General features: G+C 43.0%; 1 protein-coding gene across 3 annotated transcripts in view; it reads left to right on the forward strand.

The window, feature by feature from the left end:
- COL5A1 (collagen type V alpha 1 chain) overlaps positions 1-16,446 on the forward strand; it is a 184,275-nt gene that overhangs the window by 74,522 nt on the left and 93,307 nt on the right. For all 3 annotated transcript variants that reach the window (XM_080989706.1, XM_080989708.1, XM_080989707.1), the window contains exons 5-11: positions 4,597-4,728; positions 6,353-6,511; positions 8,021-8,263; positions 9,481-9,645; positions 10,155-10,211; positions 14,145-14,186; positions 14,515-14,577. In XM_080989706.1, the coding sequence (XP_080845832.1) occupies positions 4,597-4,728; positions 6,353-6,511; positions 8,021-8,263; positions 9,481-9,645; positions 10,155-10,211; positions 14,145-14,186; positions 14,515-14,577 (861 nt within the window). The remainder of the gene's footprint in view (positions 1-4,596; positions 4,729-6,352; positions 6,512-8,020; positions 8,264-9,480; positions 9,646-10,154; positions 10,212-14,144; positions 14,187-14,514; positions 14,578-16,446) is intronic.

Below are 16,446 nucleotides of genomic sequence, written 5' to 3' on the forward strand. Positions count from 1 at the left end.
GTCCCCACAACTCCAGTCTCCTCCTGACCCAAGTCCAGGTCCCAAAGGTCAATAAATCCCTGCATGAAGGGATCTATCCAACTTTCCTTCTTCAGTCCAAGCGGGGCTCCAATCCTCAAAGTCTGACTTTCTCTAAATTCAGTCTTAAAAGGCATCAACTTAAAGTCATCAAATTGCATCTGTAAGGCTGGGGCTCTCTCCCTCTCCACTTGTGCAGTTTTAGGTTCCACAACAACCACTTTCTCCCCCGCCTTCTCCTCAATTTGCCATATCAAAATAGATCCCTGTATCGATTCCTGAGTAATTTCTGTATTAATATTCACTTTTTGTCCCAAATTAGTCACTTTTTGTTTCAAGTTATCAATTTTTATAGTCCTCGCATCTATCTTCTTATGGAGCTGTTCCAGTGAATCATTAATCTTACATAATGCAACCACTAAGGCTTCTTCTGTCAACATTCTTAACGGTCCAAGGTCAATCCCAGATTCTCACAGTTTTATCTTGCAGGTGGAAATTTCCCCAGCTCAGCTCATGTAACAATTTCAAAAGCTTCCTCTAGGGGGAAACAATTTCTATTTGTATCAATCCTTTTAAGCACAGTTCAAACAATAAAGTTAGTTTCAATTTTCAATTACTTTTACTCCTTTTTAAACGCAGAAGGAGACAATGGAAACAATGTATTTCTCTTCTTTAACTTACTGTCAACAAACAATCTATTCACAGTCAATGAGCATATCCAAAACTTCAGTCTTACTGGCAGCCCGTTTCCAGGTTCCGAGCGGCGGTAATTTAACTTTCTTCACTCTCTCCTGCAGGCTTACGCGATCTAAAATTTCCCCCCTCTTCTCCTGCTTCCAAGGGGGGTTTGATGATTTAGCCGCTGGAAGTTTAATCCTTTATGAAAGGCTTTCCAAGACTTTAGCTTGCAGCCTCTTTGCTTCAGTCTATATACAAAAGGGGAAGGCGGACTTCCTGTTTGAAACCTCCCCGTTTCGGTGCCAAATTAAGACGTTTAAAAATCCAGTTTTCCGTTCTACTCACGGGTAGTTGTTTTAAGATCAAATTGTCCACAGGAAAAAGTCAGCGCTCTCCGGCAACAGCAATGCGGCTTCACTCCGTGAAAGAAGCAGTCAATTCGAAGCACCGCGCCACTCACCCCATGTCGCTCCGGATCCCCAAAACCGGGTTTCCCCGCGAGTAGGGGAGGCGCAAAAGGTGCCAGCCAAATCCCACGTTCACAGGCTTCTCCCGCCTGTGATTTTTGGTGGGTCCCCGCCTTCACCGTGGCGGCAAGACCCTAATTTCCACGAAGCAAATTCCTCCCGATCAGAGGAGTTCAGCCATTACCGGAGGCGCTAACCCGGAAGTCCCCAGGTTACAGGCGCTTCAGATTACAGACTCCACTAACCCAGAAATATTACCTCGGGTTAAGAACTTTGCTTCAGGATGAGAACAGAAATTGTGCAGCGGCGGCAGCGGGAGGCCCCATTAGCTAAAGTGGTACCTCAGGTTAAGAACAGTTTCAGGTTAAGAATGGACCTCCAGAACGAATTAAGTTATAATTAACATCATTGAATATCTAGAGGCAAAGAATGAAATACCTGCGGCACTAATTTTTATTGACGCAGGCCTTCGATAATGTATCTTGGCAATTCCTTATAAGATGTCTAGAAACAGTAGGGATAGAGGGCGCCTTCCTGGAAGGGATAAAAGCTATTTACTCAAGTCAGAAAGCAAAATTGATTATTAATAATGATTTAACTAATTATTTCGAACTTTCAAAGGGTACGAGACAGGGGTGCCCTCTATCACCTCTTTTATTTATAATGATACTAGAAATTATAGCAAATAAGATAAGAACAACTCCAGAAATACGTGGAATTAAAATTGGGAAAAAAGAATACAAACTGAAAGCATACGCTGATGGTCTGATGGTATCATTAGAAGATCCACAAAAAAGTGTCCATAAGGTAATAGAATTGTTAGAAGAATTTGGAAAGTTATTGGGTTTTAAGTTAAACAAATCAAAAACTAAAATGATGACGAAGAACATGGAAGAAGTTATGAAAAACCAGCTGGAGGCTAAAATTGGAATTAAAGCGGTAAAAAAAGTAAAATACCTGGGAATTTGGCTAACTATGAAGAACATAAATTTAATGACGGACAATTATGAAACAACCTGGAAAGAAATTAAAAAAGATTTAGATATATGGAACAGAATAAAATTATCATGGTCAGGAAGAATGGCCGCAATTAAGATGAATATACTTCCAAAGTTATTATTTCTATTTCAAAATATTCCGGTGATAAGAGGAAACAAAGTATTTAAAGATTGGCAGAAAATGTTATCTAAATTCATTTGGCAGGGAAAAAGGCCTAGAATTAAATTTAAATTGCTTACAGATAGTAGAGAAAGAGGAGGTTTTGCGGTACCAAATTTGAAACTGTATTACGAGGCCTCATGCCTCTGTTGGATTAAAGAATGGATTGTAATAAAAAACACTGACCTACTAGATTTAGAAGGTTTCAACACCAGATTCGGTTGGCATGCATATTTGTGGCATAATAAAGCAAAAGTACATAAAGAATTCTCCAGTCACATCATTAGAGGACCTCTGCTAGAGGTTTGGGAAAGAAATAAAAATCTTCTTGAAAGGAAAACTCCCTGGTGGTTGTCACCAATAGATATTTTAAAAATTAAAAAAACAAGCATAGAAGGTAAGAGATGGACATATGAATATTTATTGGTGACAACAGAAAAAGGTTGGCAGATCAAAAGGTATGAAGAACTAGGAGATAAATTAACGAGATGGTTACAATTCCATCAAATTAATGCACTGTGGACAGAAGATAAAAAGATCGGGATAAACGGAAAAAAAATCAAGATTCCAGATAGAAATACTGGAAGGAAATTCAAAACTCTTATCAAAAATGTATAATCAACTGTTAGAATGGGATACTAAGGACGAGGAAATAAAAGAAGTTATGGTGAGGTGGGCGATAGATCTGGGATATAATTTGGAATACGATAGTTGGATTAAGCTCTGGAATAAAGATATGAAGTTCACTGCTTGTGTTGCCTTAAGAGAAAACATGGAAAAAATGATGTACAGATGTTACATCACCCCTGTAAAATTAGGAAAAATCTATAAGAATGGAGATAAAATGTGCTGGAGGTGTAAAAACAAGGAAGGTAGTTTTTACCACATGTGGTGGACTTGTGAAAAAATCAAGAACTTCTGGGAGCTCATTTATAATGAACTAAAAAAAATGTTTAAATGTACTTTTGTTAAAAAACCTGAAAATTTTCTTCTGGGAATGATTGGCAATGAAATTAAGAAAGAGGACCAGACCTTATTCCAGTACACAACAACAGCTGCTAGAATTTTAATCGCCTAAAATTGGAAATCAATCAATATCCCAACAGTAAGAGATTGGCAAAGTAAATTATTTGAATATTCAGAATCGGCAAAATTAACGCAAAAAATCAGAGACTAGAAAGAAACAAAGTTTATTAAAGAATGGAATAAATTCATAACCTATATTGAAGTAGATTTAAAAAATCCAAAGATCACAGTAGGCTTAATATAACCCTTCGACATACAAAAGTTTTAAAGATAAACTGCGGGGAAAAATGTACTACATAACCCAAAACTGAGGTGGAGGGAAGTCAATAACTTACATGTTTGTCTTTGTTTTTGTTTTGTTTTTTTCTTATAATTAAGTTATGTTGTTCTTATTATTGTTTTTTTTCCGTGAAGAATTTACTTTCTGTACATATGTATGTATATGTGTGTATGAAAATTAATAAAGAGAAATTAAAAAAAAAAGAACGAATTAAGTTCTTAACCCGAGATACCACTGTAATTAAAAAAAAAGGGTATGCAGCCCTTGACAATAAAAAACAGTTCCCTGCCCTCAGCCCAGGTGATGGGGATGGTGTCCATCTTCTCTCTCTCTGTCTTAATAAACTTTATTAAACAAGAAGATATCTTAAAATACACACAAAACAAACATACAGTACAAACATTCTATAAGAAAAAAGAACTTTTCTATAAGAAAAAAGAACTAAACCCATTGTACTATTTTGCATTCAGTTTTTTTTTACACAATTTCTTATTAATATTTTTCTATATCTTAATTTAAACTTTTTAAAATACTTCCTTATATCACAAGAATCATTGGATATCTGCCAGGAAACGTTTATTATCACAGTACCCTTTGAGATGTTCCTTAATCCATTCTTTATTACGTAACATCTTGTGTTGAGTTTCCTCTCACTGTCCCAGTTCTCCTTGCTAGCTGTAAATACTCTATTAATTTGGCTCGCCATTCAATCTTTGAAGGGATGATATCACTTTTCCAATTTCTTGCTTTTAGAATCCTTGCTGCAGTTGTTGAATACATGAATAATGGTCTGATTTTATTCTTGATCTCTGATGTCATGATTCCTAATAAAAATGCCTCGGGTCTTTTAGTGAATAGGATCTTAAACATTTTCTTTAACTTATTATAGATGGTGGGTGTCCGCCTTGCCACAGTGTGGTGTCCCATCCTTTTGTGTCATCTGCATCTTTTCCGTCTCTCTCCTCCCAGGGTGACATCCAGCAGCTCTTCGTGGTAGCAGACCACCGAGCAGCCTACGACTATTGTGAGCACTACAGCCCGGATTGTGACACAGCTGTCCCAGATGCGCCGCAGTCCCAGGACCCCAACCCTGATGAATACGTAAGTGGAAAGAGACTGTCACAATGTCGGTGCAAAATCTGGAGGCAGCCTGCTGGCTCAGCAGGGAGACAGAAGATCCATTGCTCCCCATGCAATCCAGAGCAAGGGATGGCAAGGCAACCCCAGTGCAACCCCTTCATGGAAGTGGAGTGATGAGCTGAAACCACCCCTTCCCCAAAAAACACACACCACTTTTCTATGGGGAGGGAGTGATCTACCTCTGCTTCAGTTTCACATGGGTTTATTCATAAACCCACTCCAGTCTGTTTTAGATACCATTCGACTCAGGGTAGACCCATTGAAATTAATTGAAATTAATTTTAATGGGTCTACTCAGAGCAAAACTTAGGTGAATACCACCCTGATTTTTTTGCTTTAAATACCTACGAAAATTCTAAGTGGTTAACAAATTGTCTTTTCTTTTCTTTTTAACATGGGCTGTGTGTACAAGCAAGTGTAACAGACTTTGTGTAAGCATATACACCATGCATTCAAAGCATATTCCTTCCTGCAAAGAATCCTAGGAATGGTAGTTCACGCTTGCAAAGCTGCAGTCTCCAGCACCCTTAGGTAAAGGGACCCTGACCATTAGGTCCAGTCGTGGATGACTCTGGGGCTGCGGCGCTCATCTCACTTTATTGGCTGAGGGAGCTGGCGTACAATTTCTGGGTCATGTGGCCAGCATGACTAAGCCGCTTCTGGCAAACCAGAGCAGCGCACAGAAATGCCGTTTACCTTCCCACCAGAGCAGTACCTATTTATCTACTTGCACTTTGACGTGCTTTCGAACTGCTAGGTTGGCAGGAGCAGGAACCGAGCAATGGGAGCTCACCCCGTCGTGGGGATTCGAACCACCAGCATTCTGATTGGCAAGCCCTAGGCTCTGTGGTTTAGACCACAGCACCACCCGCGTCCCTTTAACTACAGCTATTACTACTAATACTACTACTATTATGTGAGATGACCTTTAAATGTATGGTGGGTATGCAGCCTGAGCTATAGCAAAAGAAAATAAAACATGGAAAAAGCATTAATGGGCAGGAGCCTTGGCTTTTAACTGCAATGAGCAGACTGTTCCATGGAGTCTACACTCACACAAGATTCCGTTGACTAACACATCCACTCCCAAACGAGCCATCCACTCCCAAACGAGCCATCTCTATTTCATTTGCAGATATTTAGGTTAGAAGAGCCTTTCTAGATCAGTCCCATTAAAGTCCACCATCCTGTTCTCACAGTGGCCAACCAAATGCCCCAAATAGGAAGCCCACAGGCAAGACCTGAACCCAATAGAGCACCCTCCCCCCCCCCACTTGTGATTCCCAGGAACTGGTAATTAAAGGCATATTGTATCTGACTTGTATCTGAACTTGGCCACTGTGGTTAGTAGATGTTGATAGCCTTTTCCTTTCCAGATGTTCGCCTAATCCATCATTTTAAAGCCATCCAGGTTGGTGGCCATCGCTATAGCTTGTGGGTAACAAATCCCACAACTTAAGTCTGTGCTGTGCGAAGAGGTTCCTCCTTTTGCCTCTTCTGATCCTGACTCAGTGAAACTGTGGATGGTGGTGACAATGCCTCACAGCCTCCCCATGTTCTAGCTGCTGTGCTTTCCGCCTTGCAGTACCCAGATGGAGATGGGAACCTCGAAGTGGAAGGAGAAACTTACTACTACGAATATCCCTACTATGAGGACACAGATGACACAGGCAAAGTGGTACCACCTACGACCCCAACTACAGATACTGAAGAAGTGGCACGGGAAAGGGCTGAAACCACTGAGGTATGGAACAGGGGGCCGCAGCTGGATTGGTGAACTGGTTCCAATCCAGCCCCCTCCCCCTATTTTCAGATGCTGCACACATGGCATAGAAACATAGGCCATGTTTGAAGAAGCTTTCCCTGTGGCGTAGGGTGTAGAGATGCTATTGGTTCTCCCAGAGTGGCTTCCGTAAGCCCTTGTATTAAGATACTCTTTGAAATAACAATTTAATTCATAAGGGACACAGATGTCATCTATTTTTACTCTTTTGACATGTTGCAGCACTAAGCCAATGGTGTAGGGGGTGAAATATCCTAGCCTTTATAAATCCTAAAGTGGGGTGTTCTGTAAGTAGCAGTGGCCCCTCTGAGATCAGGTAACAGGGCACTGCAGAAGGTCATGCCCGGGCTCAGGCAGATGTTTCCAGATGGTTATTATGTGATATTGATATACAGAACTGGATGGCTCTCTTTCTGGGGTGCCAACCCAATCCAACGTGCAAAGATTTTAGTATTATTCCTGGAACGGTACCCCCTGATTTGCCCCTTGTTCATTTACACAGGCTGAGATGGCTTTTGACAGAAATATAGGTTACCGTATTTTTCGCTCTATAAGACGCACCAGACCATAAGACGCAACTAGTTTTTGGAGGAGGAAAACAAGAAAAAAAATATTCTGAATCCCAGAAGCCAGAACAGCAAGAGGGATCACTGTGCAGCGAAAGCAGCGATCCCTCTTGCTGTTCTGGTTTCTGGGACAGCTGCACAGCCTGCATTCGCTCCGTAAGACGCACACACATTTCCCCTTACTTTTTAGGAGGGAAAAAGTGAGTCTTATAGAGCAAAAAATATGAATGCTCTGCAGGTGATGGGGGCACTATAGGGCTCAGAACGGCATATATAAATATTTCACGGCCATCTGCTTTAAAGAGGAGAGCATGGTACAATTCTTAACAGAGTATACCCTGTGTTAGGAGAGCTTGAAGCTTGGGTGAATTAGATTGGAATAATCACTTACAGTTTCTGGAGTTCAAAGGGTTTATTTATATAGGAATATATTTACAAGATGAGTGTAGATGAGAAAGAGAAAATAGCAGGTATCTTTCTCAACTAGTCATATAGAACCGTCACATTTGTTAAACAGGATTCAGAGAAGTGAGAGCCATTGATTGCACCTAAAGATCACACTGAATAAAATGGATTTGTTGTTCTGATTTTGTGGGGGAAGTTTTGTGAACGAGTCTTTTATGACTTTGATGCTTATTTTTTTGCTTTGTGATTTGTTTGTTAATATGATGAGTGTGCGGTATGGTTTAGGCTTGGTTGGCCAGAAATCAATAAACTATTCCTTTTCATATTTTAAATATCTGTTTAATTAATTAGGGGGCACAGGTATCAGCCAGTTTGATTCTTCTGACATGCTGCGGTGCTAACAGTGTAGAAGGGCATGTGTCTCCTAGCTTGTGTGCATCCTAAGAAAAGGTATCCTCAAATATCAGGTAACTGTGGCCTCTTATTTTTGTGGAAACAGGAACTTGCCCCTCCATCTACAGCATCCCCACCCATTGTGGAGAGAACTCAAGAGGAGACCACGGTGAAAGAAGGGGTAGAGGATCCACTGGTGGATGAATATAATTATGGAACCATAATTGATGAATATTACACTCCACTCCCTGATGAAGATATCAGCTATGATGACCTTGATAAGCTCCCAGAGGGCGGTGTCGAGGTGGAGGTCCCCACCAGCACAGTGATCACCCTCAACGGAACCAATGTAATTCTTTGTGGCCTCAAAACTATGATCCATGTTCTGGCTCGGTCTGTAGCCCAGGCATTTTGGGTTGTTAACCCAATCAAGGTCTACCCAGAGTAAACCCACTAGAATTAACAGGCCTGATTTTGTCATAAGGAGAACCTGCTAGATCAGGCCATTGGCTCATCTAGTCCAACATCCTGTTCTCACAGTTGCCAGCCAGATGCCTCAATGGGAAACACACAAGCAGGGCCTGCGCACAAGATCAGCACCCTCTCTTGTGGTTTCCAGCAACTGGTGCTCAGAAGCATTACCATGGAGGCAGAGCATAGCCATCATGGCTTGTAGTTGTTGAGGCCAGTCAGTTTCAGATGAGTCTACTCTGTGTAGGACTAACATTGGCTACAGCCCACATTCTTGAACTGCCTCATGGGTTCTGAAGTTGTCTTTAAGTTGCATTTTAGAAAGTTGATGGCTGATGGTGGATCCTAGTAAATTGGTGATTATGCTAGGGACCGCTGCTCTTTTGCAGGGAAACATTATGCATACCCGGATCAACACAGCTGCCTGCATTTTCAAACCTTGGAGGTGTAGCTATGCTGCTTGAGTGGGGTGGCATGTCCTCGTGATGAGTTCCTGCTTTTCAGATTTTACAACGAGAGTATTCAGTTGGGTTTCTGTTCATATGGGGCAGCAGTAAGGCCTAATCTACAATACAGTAAATCCATAATTTAGTGTGGCAGCACCTATACTTTGGAGCTATCTTCCCTTGACATCAGGCAGGTGTCTTTGCTGTACTCTTTTTGGCACCTGCTAAAAATATTTTTGTTTGGGCAAACCTTTTCAGACATGTGAAATGTTGACAGGTGTTTTAATCTAGCCTTTAGCTTACCATTGACTTTAATTATTTTTTCGAAAGTTTTAAATAGTCATTATTCTATTATTTGCATAAACTGCTGTAAGGTTGTTATGAATTTTGGGAAATTAATGAATCACAGAATTGTAGAGTTGGAAGGGAACCCAAAGGCCATCTAGCCCAACTCCCTGAATTGCAGGAATCACAGCTAAAATGTGCTACCCCCCCAAACTTATGTTCTAGAATCCTCTGCAACCAGCAACAGCTTTGGTATGCAGAAGCTTATATTGGAATGGTCCACTGATGGTAGGAAATCTGGAAATCCCTCTGGCTTGGAGGAAAAGGTCTTAGCGCCTCCTGTTTTCTGTTCTCTTCCACTTAGGATGCAGAACAAGGGCGTGAAGGAGGAGAAGACCCCAACAAGGACTTCACGGAGGAGACCCTCACAGAGTATGAAGATGGGTACTATTACGGCAACTATGACCGGACAGATTCTCCGGACATTGGACCCGGCATGCCTGCTAACCAGGACACGATTTATGAAGGGGTAAGGGAAGACTTGGTTCCTTGAGAAACGAGGAGACTGGACTTCACAGTCCATGCTGTGTGGAGGTGAAGCCAGTGCCTTGGATTAGTGCAGTGGTTCCGAAGATGAGCAGTTGTGCCGCCTGGGGAGACAGTGGGATTGCAGTGGAACTAAGAGGCAGGTGGATTCTTCCAGGTGGGTTCTTCCAGGAGCCTGGATTGCTTATTTACAATTGACTGGGCTAGAGTCTGGAGCAAAACACTTTCCTCGCTTCGTATTATGGTGGCCTAGTAAGCTGTTAAAAACTGAGATAGGTAGATAAAATATTTTCTTTCTGAGTTGTTTTTCCTAAAAGGATCTGTTTTAAAAAATATGTAGATGTCAGAGTCTCATTGGACAGATGAGATGTTCTGCTTCTGCAACACTCTGCTTGGTGGCAATCGATTTGGTGGCAATAAATGTAGCCAATGAAGTGGAGCAATGCTCATTGTTCAGTGAGTTCTTGCTTTTGTTTCCTGTGTCTGCTGCAGATTGGTGGGCCACGAGGTGAAAAGGGACAGAAAGGGGAGCCAGCCATAATTGAACCGGTAAGAGCTGTCGCTTTGCCTTTGCCTTGCAGCTGGAGAATCCATGTGGAAATTGTGCAATGATAACATTTAGAAATCCATCAATTTATCAAACCAGGGCAAGGATGGGGAAACCTCAAGCCTGCAGGTCAAATGTGGCCCTCTGGGCTGCTCTGTCTGGCTCTCAGGACAGAGGGCCTTGACCCACAATCTCCTTGAGTGTTTTTGCCTATTTGGAATATGTCCTTGAGCTGTGATAATGTCTCTTGCTAGCCAGGATGGGAATGTGTTTGTGTATTTGGCCCTGCCCACACCTGCTGCTCCACCTAGTTTTTTTTGCTTCTGGCCCTGTCCACCACTAGGGTTGCCATATTTCAAACAGTGAAAATCTGGACAGAAAAGTTGTGAGCTTCCTCTCTCTTTTTTTAGTTTTGCCCAAAGTTGTTGAGCTTTTTGGGCAAAATCGCAAAAAAAGAAACCCTCCCACCAAATTTTTGAGCTATTTTTATTTAAAAACTGCAAAAACGGCACTGCTGACATGGGTAGCCATACGGCTGGATTTTCCCGGACATTTCCCCAATTTTCGCCTGGACACTGCTGCTGACTGCAGTATTCTGGACGTGTCCGGGAAAATTCGGACGTATGGCAACCCTATGCACCGTTGACATATGACCTCTGGAAGGCTGCTCTGAGTAGAACGAAGCCCATGGACTGCATAAGTTCTCAACCGCTGAAATAGTTGCAAGAGGTTCTCCAGTAACAAGAAGGGATAACTGCAAAGCAATCTGTTCTGCATTTCTGTAGTTTGGTGGCAGGTTAGAAGTCTATCCTATCTTTCTGTCTTCTTTCCCAGCCTCCAAAAGTTCTCTGCCTAATAATAATAATAATAAATTTATTATTTATACCCCGCCCATCTGGCTGGGTTTCCCCAGCCACTCTGGGCGGCTTCCAACAAGGATTAAAAATACATCAAATGTCACACATTAAAAACTTCCCTGAACAGGGCTGCCTTCAGAGGTCTTTTAAATGTCAGGTAGTTGTTTATCTCTTTGACATCTGATGGGAGGGCATTCCACAGGGCGGGTGCCACTACTGAGAAGGCCCTCTGCCTGGTTCCCTGTAGCTTTGCTTCTCGCAATGAGGGAACCACCAGAAGGCCCTCAGCACTGGACCTCAGCATCTGGGCAGAATGATGGGGGTGGAGACGCTCCTTTAGGTATAGAAATAAGAACATAATGGCCCATCTAGTCCAGCATCTTCTTATCACAGTGGCCATCCAGATGCCCAATAGAAAGTCCTCAAAGCAGGTGCAGACCACAAGAGCCTTCTCCCTGCCTGCAGTTTCCAGCAGCTGGTATTCAGCATTGCTTCCTCTGACCACAGAGGAAGAGCATAGTGACCCTGGCTAGTGGCCATCAATAGCCCTCCCCTCCATGAATTTGTCTCATCCTCTTTTAAAGACATACAATCTGGTGGCCATGCCTGCCTCCTGTGAGAGAGAGAGCGCTACAGTTAAATTATGTGCTGTGTGAAGAAGGCCTTTGTTTTATTCATCATCATCTTCCAACACCCAGCTTCATTTAGATGTCCACATCTAGTGCTATGAGACAGGAAGGAAACTTTCATCATGACTTGCATAATATTATAAACTTCTATCATGTTGCCTCTTACTTACATTTTCTCTAAGCTAAAAAATCCCAAACGCTGAAACTGTTCCTCACAGGGGAGTCACTCTGACCTCCTTGATAATTTTCATTGCAATTCTGGTTGCTACAACATCTGGCTGCTGTCACCACTGTACATCTCCATATTGGATCTGACCTAGGTTCTGGACAACAGAGGCAGGAATGAAGTTGCAGAGTGCTTAGTGCTGAATAACTTCAGGCTGCAGTTTGGAGATCACAATTTGGAGATCCTCCCTTAAGGTTAAAAAAAAATTCCTGCAAGGAGAAGTCTAGAAGAAAAAATCCCTGCAAGAGGAAAACTAATACAGTGGGAGGGAGTGGACTGAGCTGGATCTTTTCTCTCTGATGTTGAGGTTCCCGTCTTTTTTAAATTTGCACAGAATTGTTTATGTGGGGGGACATGACAAAACAATGGCATCTGTTACATGCAATCTCAGGTCTTATTAAACCAATTCATAGAAGGGAAGGCCATCAATGACTACTAACCACAATGGCTACATTCTACCACTGCGGTTGGAGGCAGTCAACGCTGCTGGAAACCGCAGGAGGGAAGAGCTGCTTTTGCACTCAGGTCCTGCTTGCAGGTTTCCCCTGTTGGCATCTCGTTAGCCGCTGTGAGAACAGGATGCTGGACTAGGTGGGCTGCCTTTGGCCTGATCCAGCAGGCTCTTCTTATGTTTCTCAGCCCAGCTGCTTCCACACCCTTTCAACAGCTATTGCCTTCTCTGTTCCGTAAAAAGAAAAAAAGCAACTCTGTTTTTCCAGCTCAGTCCTCCCCATCTAACATTTTCTGTACACTAGCGACCTAATTAACCCAGTTTTTTTCCTGGCAGACCAGCCAAAGTAACAGCAACCTTGTCTGACTTGCAAAGTTGAAAGGTCTCCGTTTGCTGCTTCTCCCTGATGATTTCCCTACAAGGGGAAATGAAGTCAGAACCAACTCCTCCTCTTAACTGTTTTCTAGCTGCCTCCCATTCTTCCCTCACCCCTGTCTCTGAGGGAGCTTGCAGCTGAAACACGTGTGTGTGTGTGTGTGTGTGTGTGTGTGTGTGTGTGTGTGCAAAAGAGAAAAATCAGAGATGCCCTCAGCATGGAGGGGGATCTGCTGAAAACGGTTGCATAAGAATTTGGCAGCTCTGAGCAGGGTTTGAAAATGCCAGACCACCGAGAGGCTGCTAGAATGTAAACAAGACCAAATGCTTGTATTTTCTCTCTCTCTCCACTGTCCAAAAAAAGAAACATTCTGGAGCTTTTTGCTTTTTTTAAAATTAATGCACTCCTTATCAGGCTTAGATGCATTCCAAGCTAGGCTCGCTGGATGCCTTCCCCCTCCCCTCTTCAACTCCACAGAGGCCCTGCAAGTCACTACATAATAAATTTACTTGAAGTTGAGGCCTTGGGTTTTTCTGGGTGGGTGGGGGTTGCATTTCAGCTGCTTACTGTACTTTTCAGAATGGCCACTGTGTGTGCCAGTTTTCTTGAGCTCAACGTGCAGCAGGATCTTGCAACCCTGTCGTTTTTGCAGTGCATAAGGGGGTAAAAGCAGCAGCTCCTACAGAGGAAGAACACAAGAAAAATAAGAAGAGATGAGTTGCTGGATTAAGCACCTAGTCCACCATCCTGTTCCTACAGTGGCCAGCCAGATGCCCCAAATGGGAAGCCCCCAGGCAGGATCTGAGCAGAACAGCAACTCTTCCCTCTTGCAGTTTCCAGCAACTAGGATTCAGAAGCGATTCTGCCTCTAGCTGTGGAAGCAGAGCATAGCCATTGCGGCTAGTAGCCATTGATAGCCCTGACCTCAATGCATTTGTCTAATCCTCTTTGAAAGTCATCCAAGCTAGCGACCATCATAGCCTCCTGCAGGAGGGAGTTCCACAGTTTAACTATGCACTGCATGAGTAACTCTTTCATCTGTCCTGAATCTTCCAACATTCGGCTGCACTAGATGACTACAAGTTCTTCTGTTATGAGAGAGGGAGAGAAACTCTTCTCTATCCACTTTCTCCACACCATGCAGTTTTGTACAGTTCTATCTTACTCACCTTTTGTCTCAACTACTGCACCCTTTCCTCATAGGGGAGTTGCTGCATCCCGTTTGGGTTGCCCTTTTCTGAGCCTGTTCCAACTCTGTTATTCAAAATATGCAATTTTGTACTATTGCAGAATTCAGTTTTTAGACTGCAGAATTTTTTATTTTTTTAAAAAAACAAGTTTAGATTCCCCACTGGCCTGTTTGTTAAATGTATTGCAATCTCTTTCTCTGTTTCAGGGGATGCTCATTGAGGGCCCATCTGGGCCAGAAGGACCAGCGGTGAGTTGCAAAATATGACCTATATATTCTGTGCTTTTCCCCTATTTTCTCTCACTTAGCACAACCTTGTCTCTTTGTGTGTCTTTTGACTGCTGCCTGAGTGCAGCTGTTCTCTGGGTTCAATTACTTCCATATGATGGGCATGGTTCTACAAGCCTTGTGAGGTCAATTTGACCATGCTAAAGTAAACACATCCTTCTCATACTTTTCCTGTTCAGTGTGTGCACGCGCACACACACACACACACACACACACACACACACACTCTCACACACACACTTCCTTTTGTCTTGCAGCTAATTTTCCTTCTTTTTTTCTTCCACATCAGGGTCTTCCAGGTCCTCCAGGTACGACTGGTCCAATGGGTCAAGTTGGAGATCCTGGCGAAAGGGTGAGTTATCTTGCAAATTCCCGATGCTCAGAGCACAGGGAGTGAGCCCTAGTACAAAATGCTGCTGCTGTCTTTCTGCAAATAATTTTTCTGCCTTGATCTGAAATCACCACTAACCACACCTCTGACATTGACGGGACTGAGAAGATGTTCTTTCTCAAGGATCAAAGTGACTGGGCAGGTTCACATAGGGAGATAGGTAGTTTGGGCCCAATTTCTCCATCTGAAGTTGTTCCCTAAGGAGATTCTGGCTGAAGCTGAATCAGAAGTAAATGTTCAAAAGTTGAGTTGAAATATGTTAGCATAAATCACACAGGATGACATTCTAAGCAAATTTGATTCACACCAAAATTGGATTTCATGGGAAATGGCGGTTTCCTTTGCTGGCCTGCCAGAGCAAACTCAACAAAATTTCTTTGTTATTATTATTACTACCCAGTGTCCATATCTTACTTGGACCACAACAATTGACATGGGTTTCTGTTGCAATACGATGCTTGCATTTGTAAGATAATGTATTTTTTTTTTAAAGCATGCTTAAATTGAGTTTTTGAACATAAGGAGAGCATGCTGGATCAGGCCCATGGCCCATCTAGTCCAGCAGCCTGTTCTCACAATGGTTGGACAGTTGCCTGTGAGAAAACAGCAAGCCTGAGCACAAGAGCCCTCTTCCATTCACATGGTTTCCAACAACTGCTATTCAGAAACATTACTACCTCCGGCTGTGGAGGGCACTGCATAACCACCCTGGCTAGTAGCCATCGATAGCCCTCTCCTCCTCCATGCATTCGTCCAATCTTCTTTGAAAGCCATCCAATTAGTGGCTGTCACTTCCTCCTTGTTCCCTGGATGCCATGTAGTTGCAGGGAGAAGGCTCCCTATGTGATTCTGACAGTGGCCAGCAGGAGGAGCTCCAGTATGCAATCTGTTTCTTCTAAAAGGATCCTCCCCACCCCTGCCATTGGTGTAATAATCTGGGATAAATTTTCTGCTCAGTTTGGATTATTTCCTGGGCTGGCAATTGTTTCCGCTTGAAGTTCAAAAGCAACTCTGGATGCCTTTCTTATGACACCTACTCTAAGCCCATGTGACATGGTTTTAGAGCTCTTGTTCAATAAACAATGCAGATTAATCAGCAGGCAGCAGTCAATATACCATGTTATATTGTGTGCGCATAGTTATATGCAACCCGTAATGCACAACACACAAACACACATTTCAGGTTGTACCTAGGGATGTAAGATGGTAAAGAGGAGACTGAGAGGAGTTACAATTTGTTGTTGTTGTTGTCTAGTCGTTTAGTCGTGCCCAACTCTTCATGACCCCATGGACCAAGAGCACGCCATGCACTCCTGTCTGCCACTGCCTCCCGCAGTTTGGTCAAACTCATGTTGGTAGCTTCGAGAACACTGTCCGACCATCTTGTCCTCTGTCATCCCCTTCTCCTTGTGCCTGCAATCTTTCCTAGGGAGTCTTCTCTTCTCATGAGGTGGCCAAAGTATTGGAGCCTCAGCTTCAGGATCTGTCCTTCCAGTGAGCACTCAGGGCTGATTTCCTTAAGAATGGATAGGTTTGATCTTCTTGCAGCCCATGGGACTCTCAAGAGTCTCCTCCAGCACCATAATTCAAAAGCATCAATTCTTCGGCGATCAGCCTTCTTTATGGTCCAGCTCTCACTTCCATACATCACTACTGGGAAAACCATGGCTTTAAATATACGGACCTTTGTCAGCAAGGTGATGTCTCTGCTTTTTAAGATGCTGTCTAGGTTTGCCATCGCCTTTCTCCCAAGGAGCAGGCGTCTTTTAATTTCGTGACTGCTGTCACCATCTGCAGTGATCATGGAGCCCAAGAAAGTAAAATCTCTCA

This window comes from Podarcis pityusensis (genome assembly GCF_964106645.2).
Source record: "Podarcis pityusensis genome assembly, chromosome: Z".
NCBI classification, from domain to species: Eukaryota; Metazoa; Chordata; class Lepidosauria; order Squamata; family Lacertidae; genus Podarcis; species Podarcis pityusensis.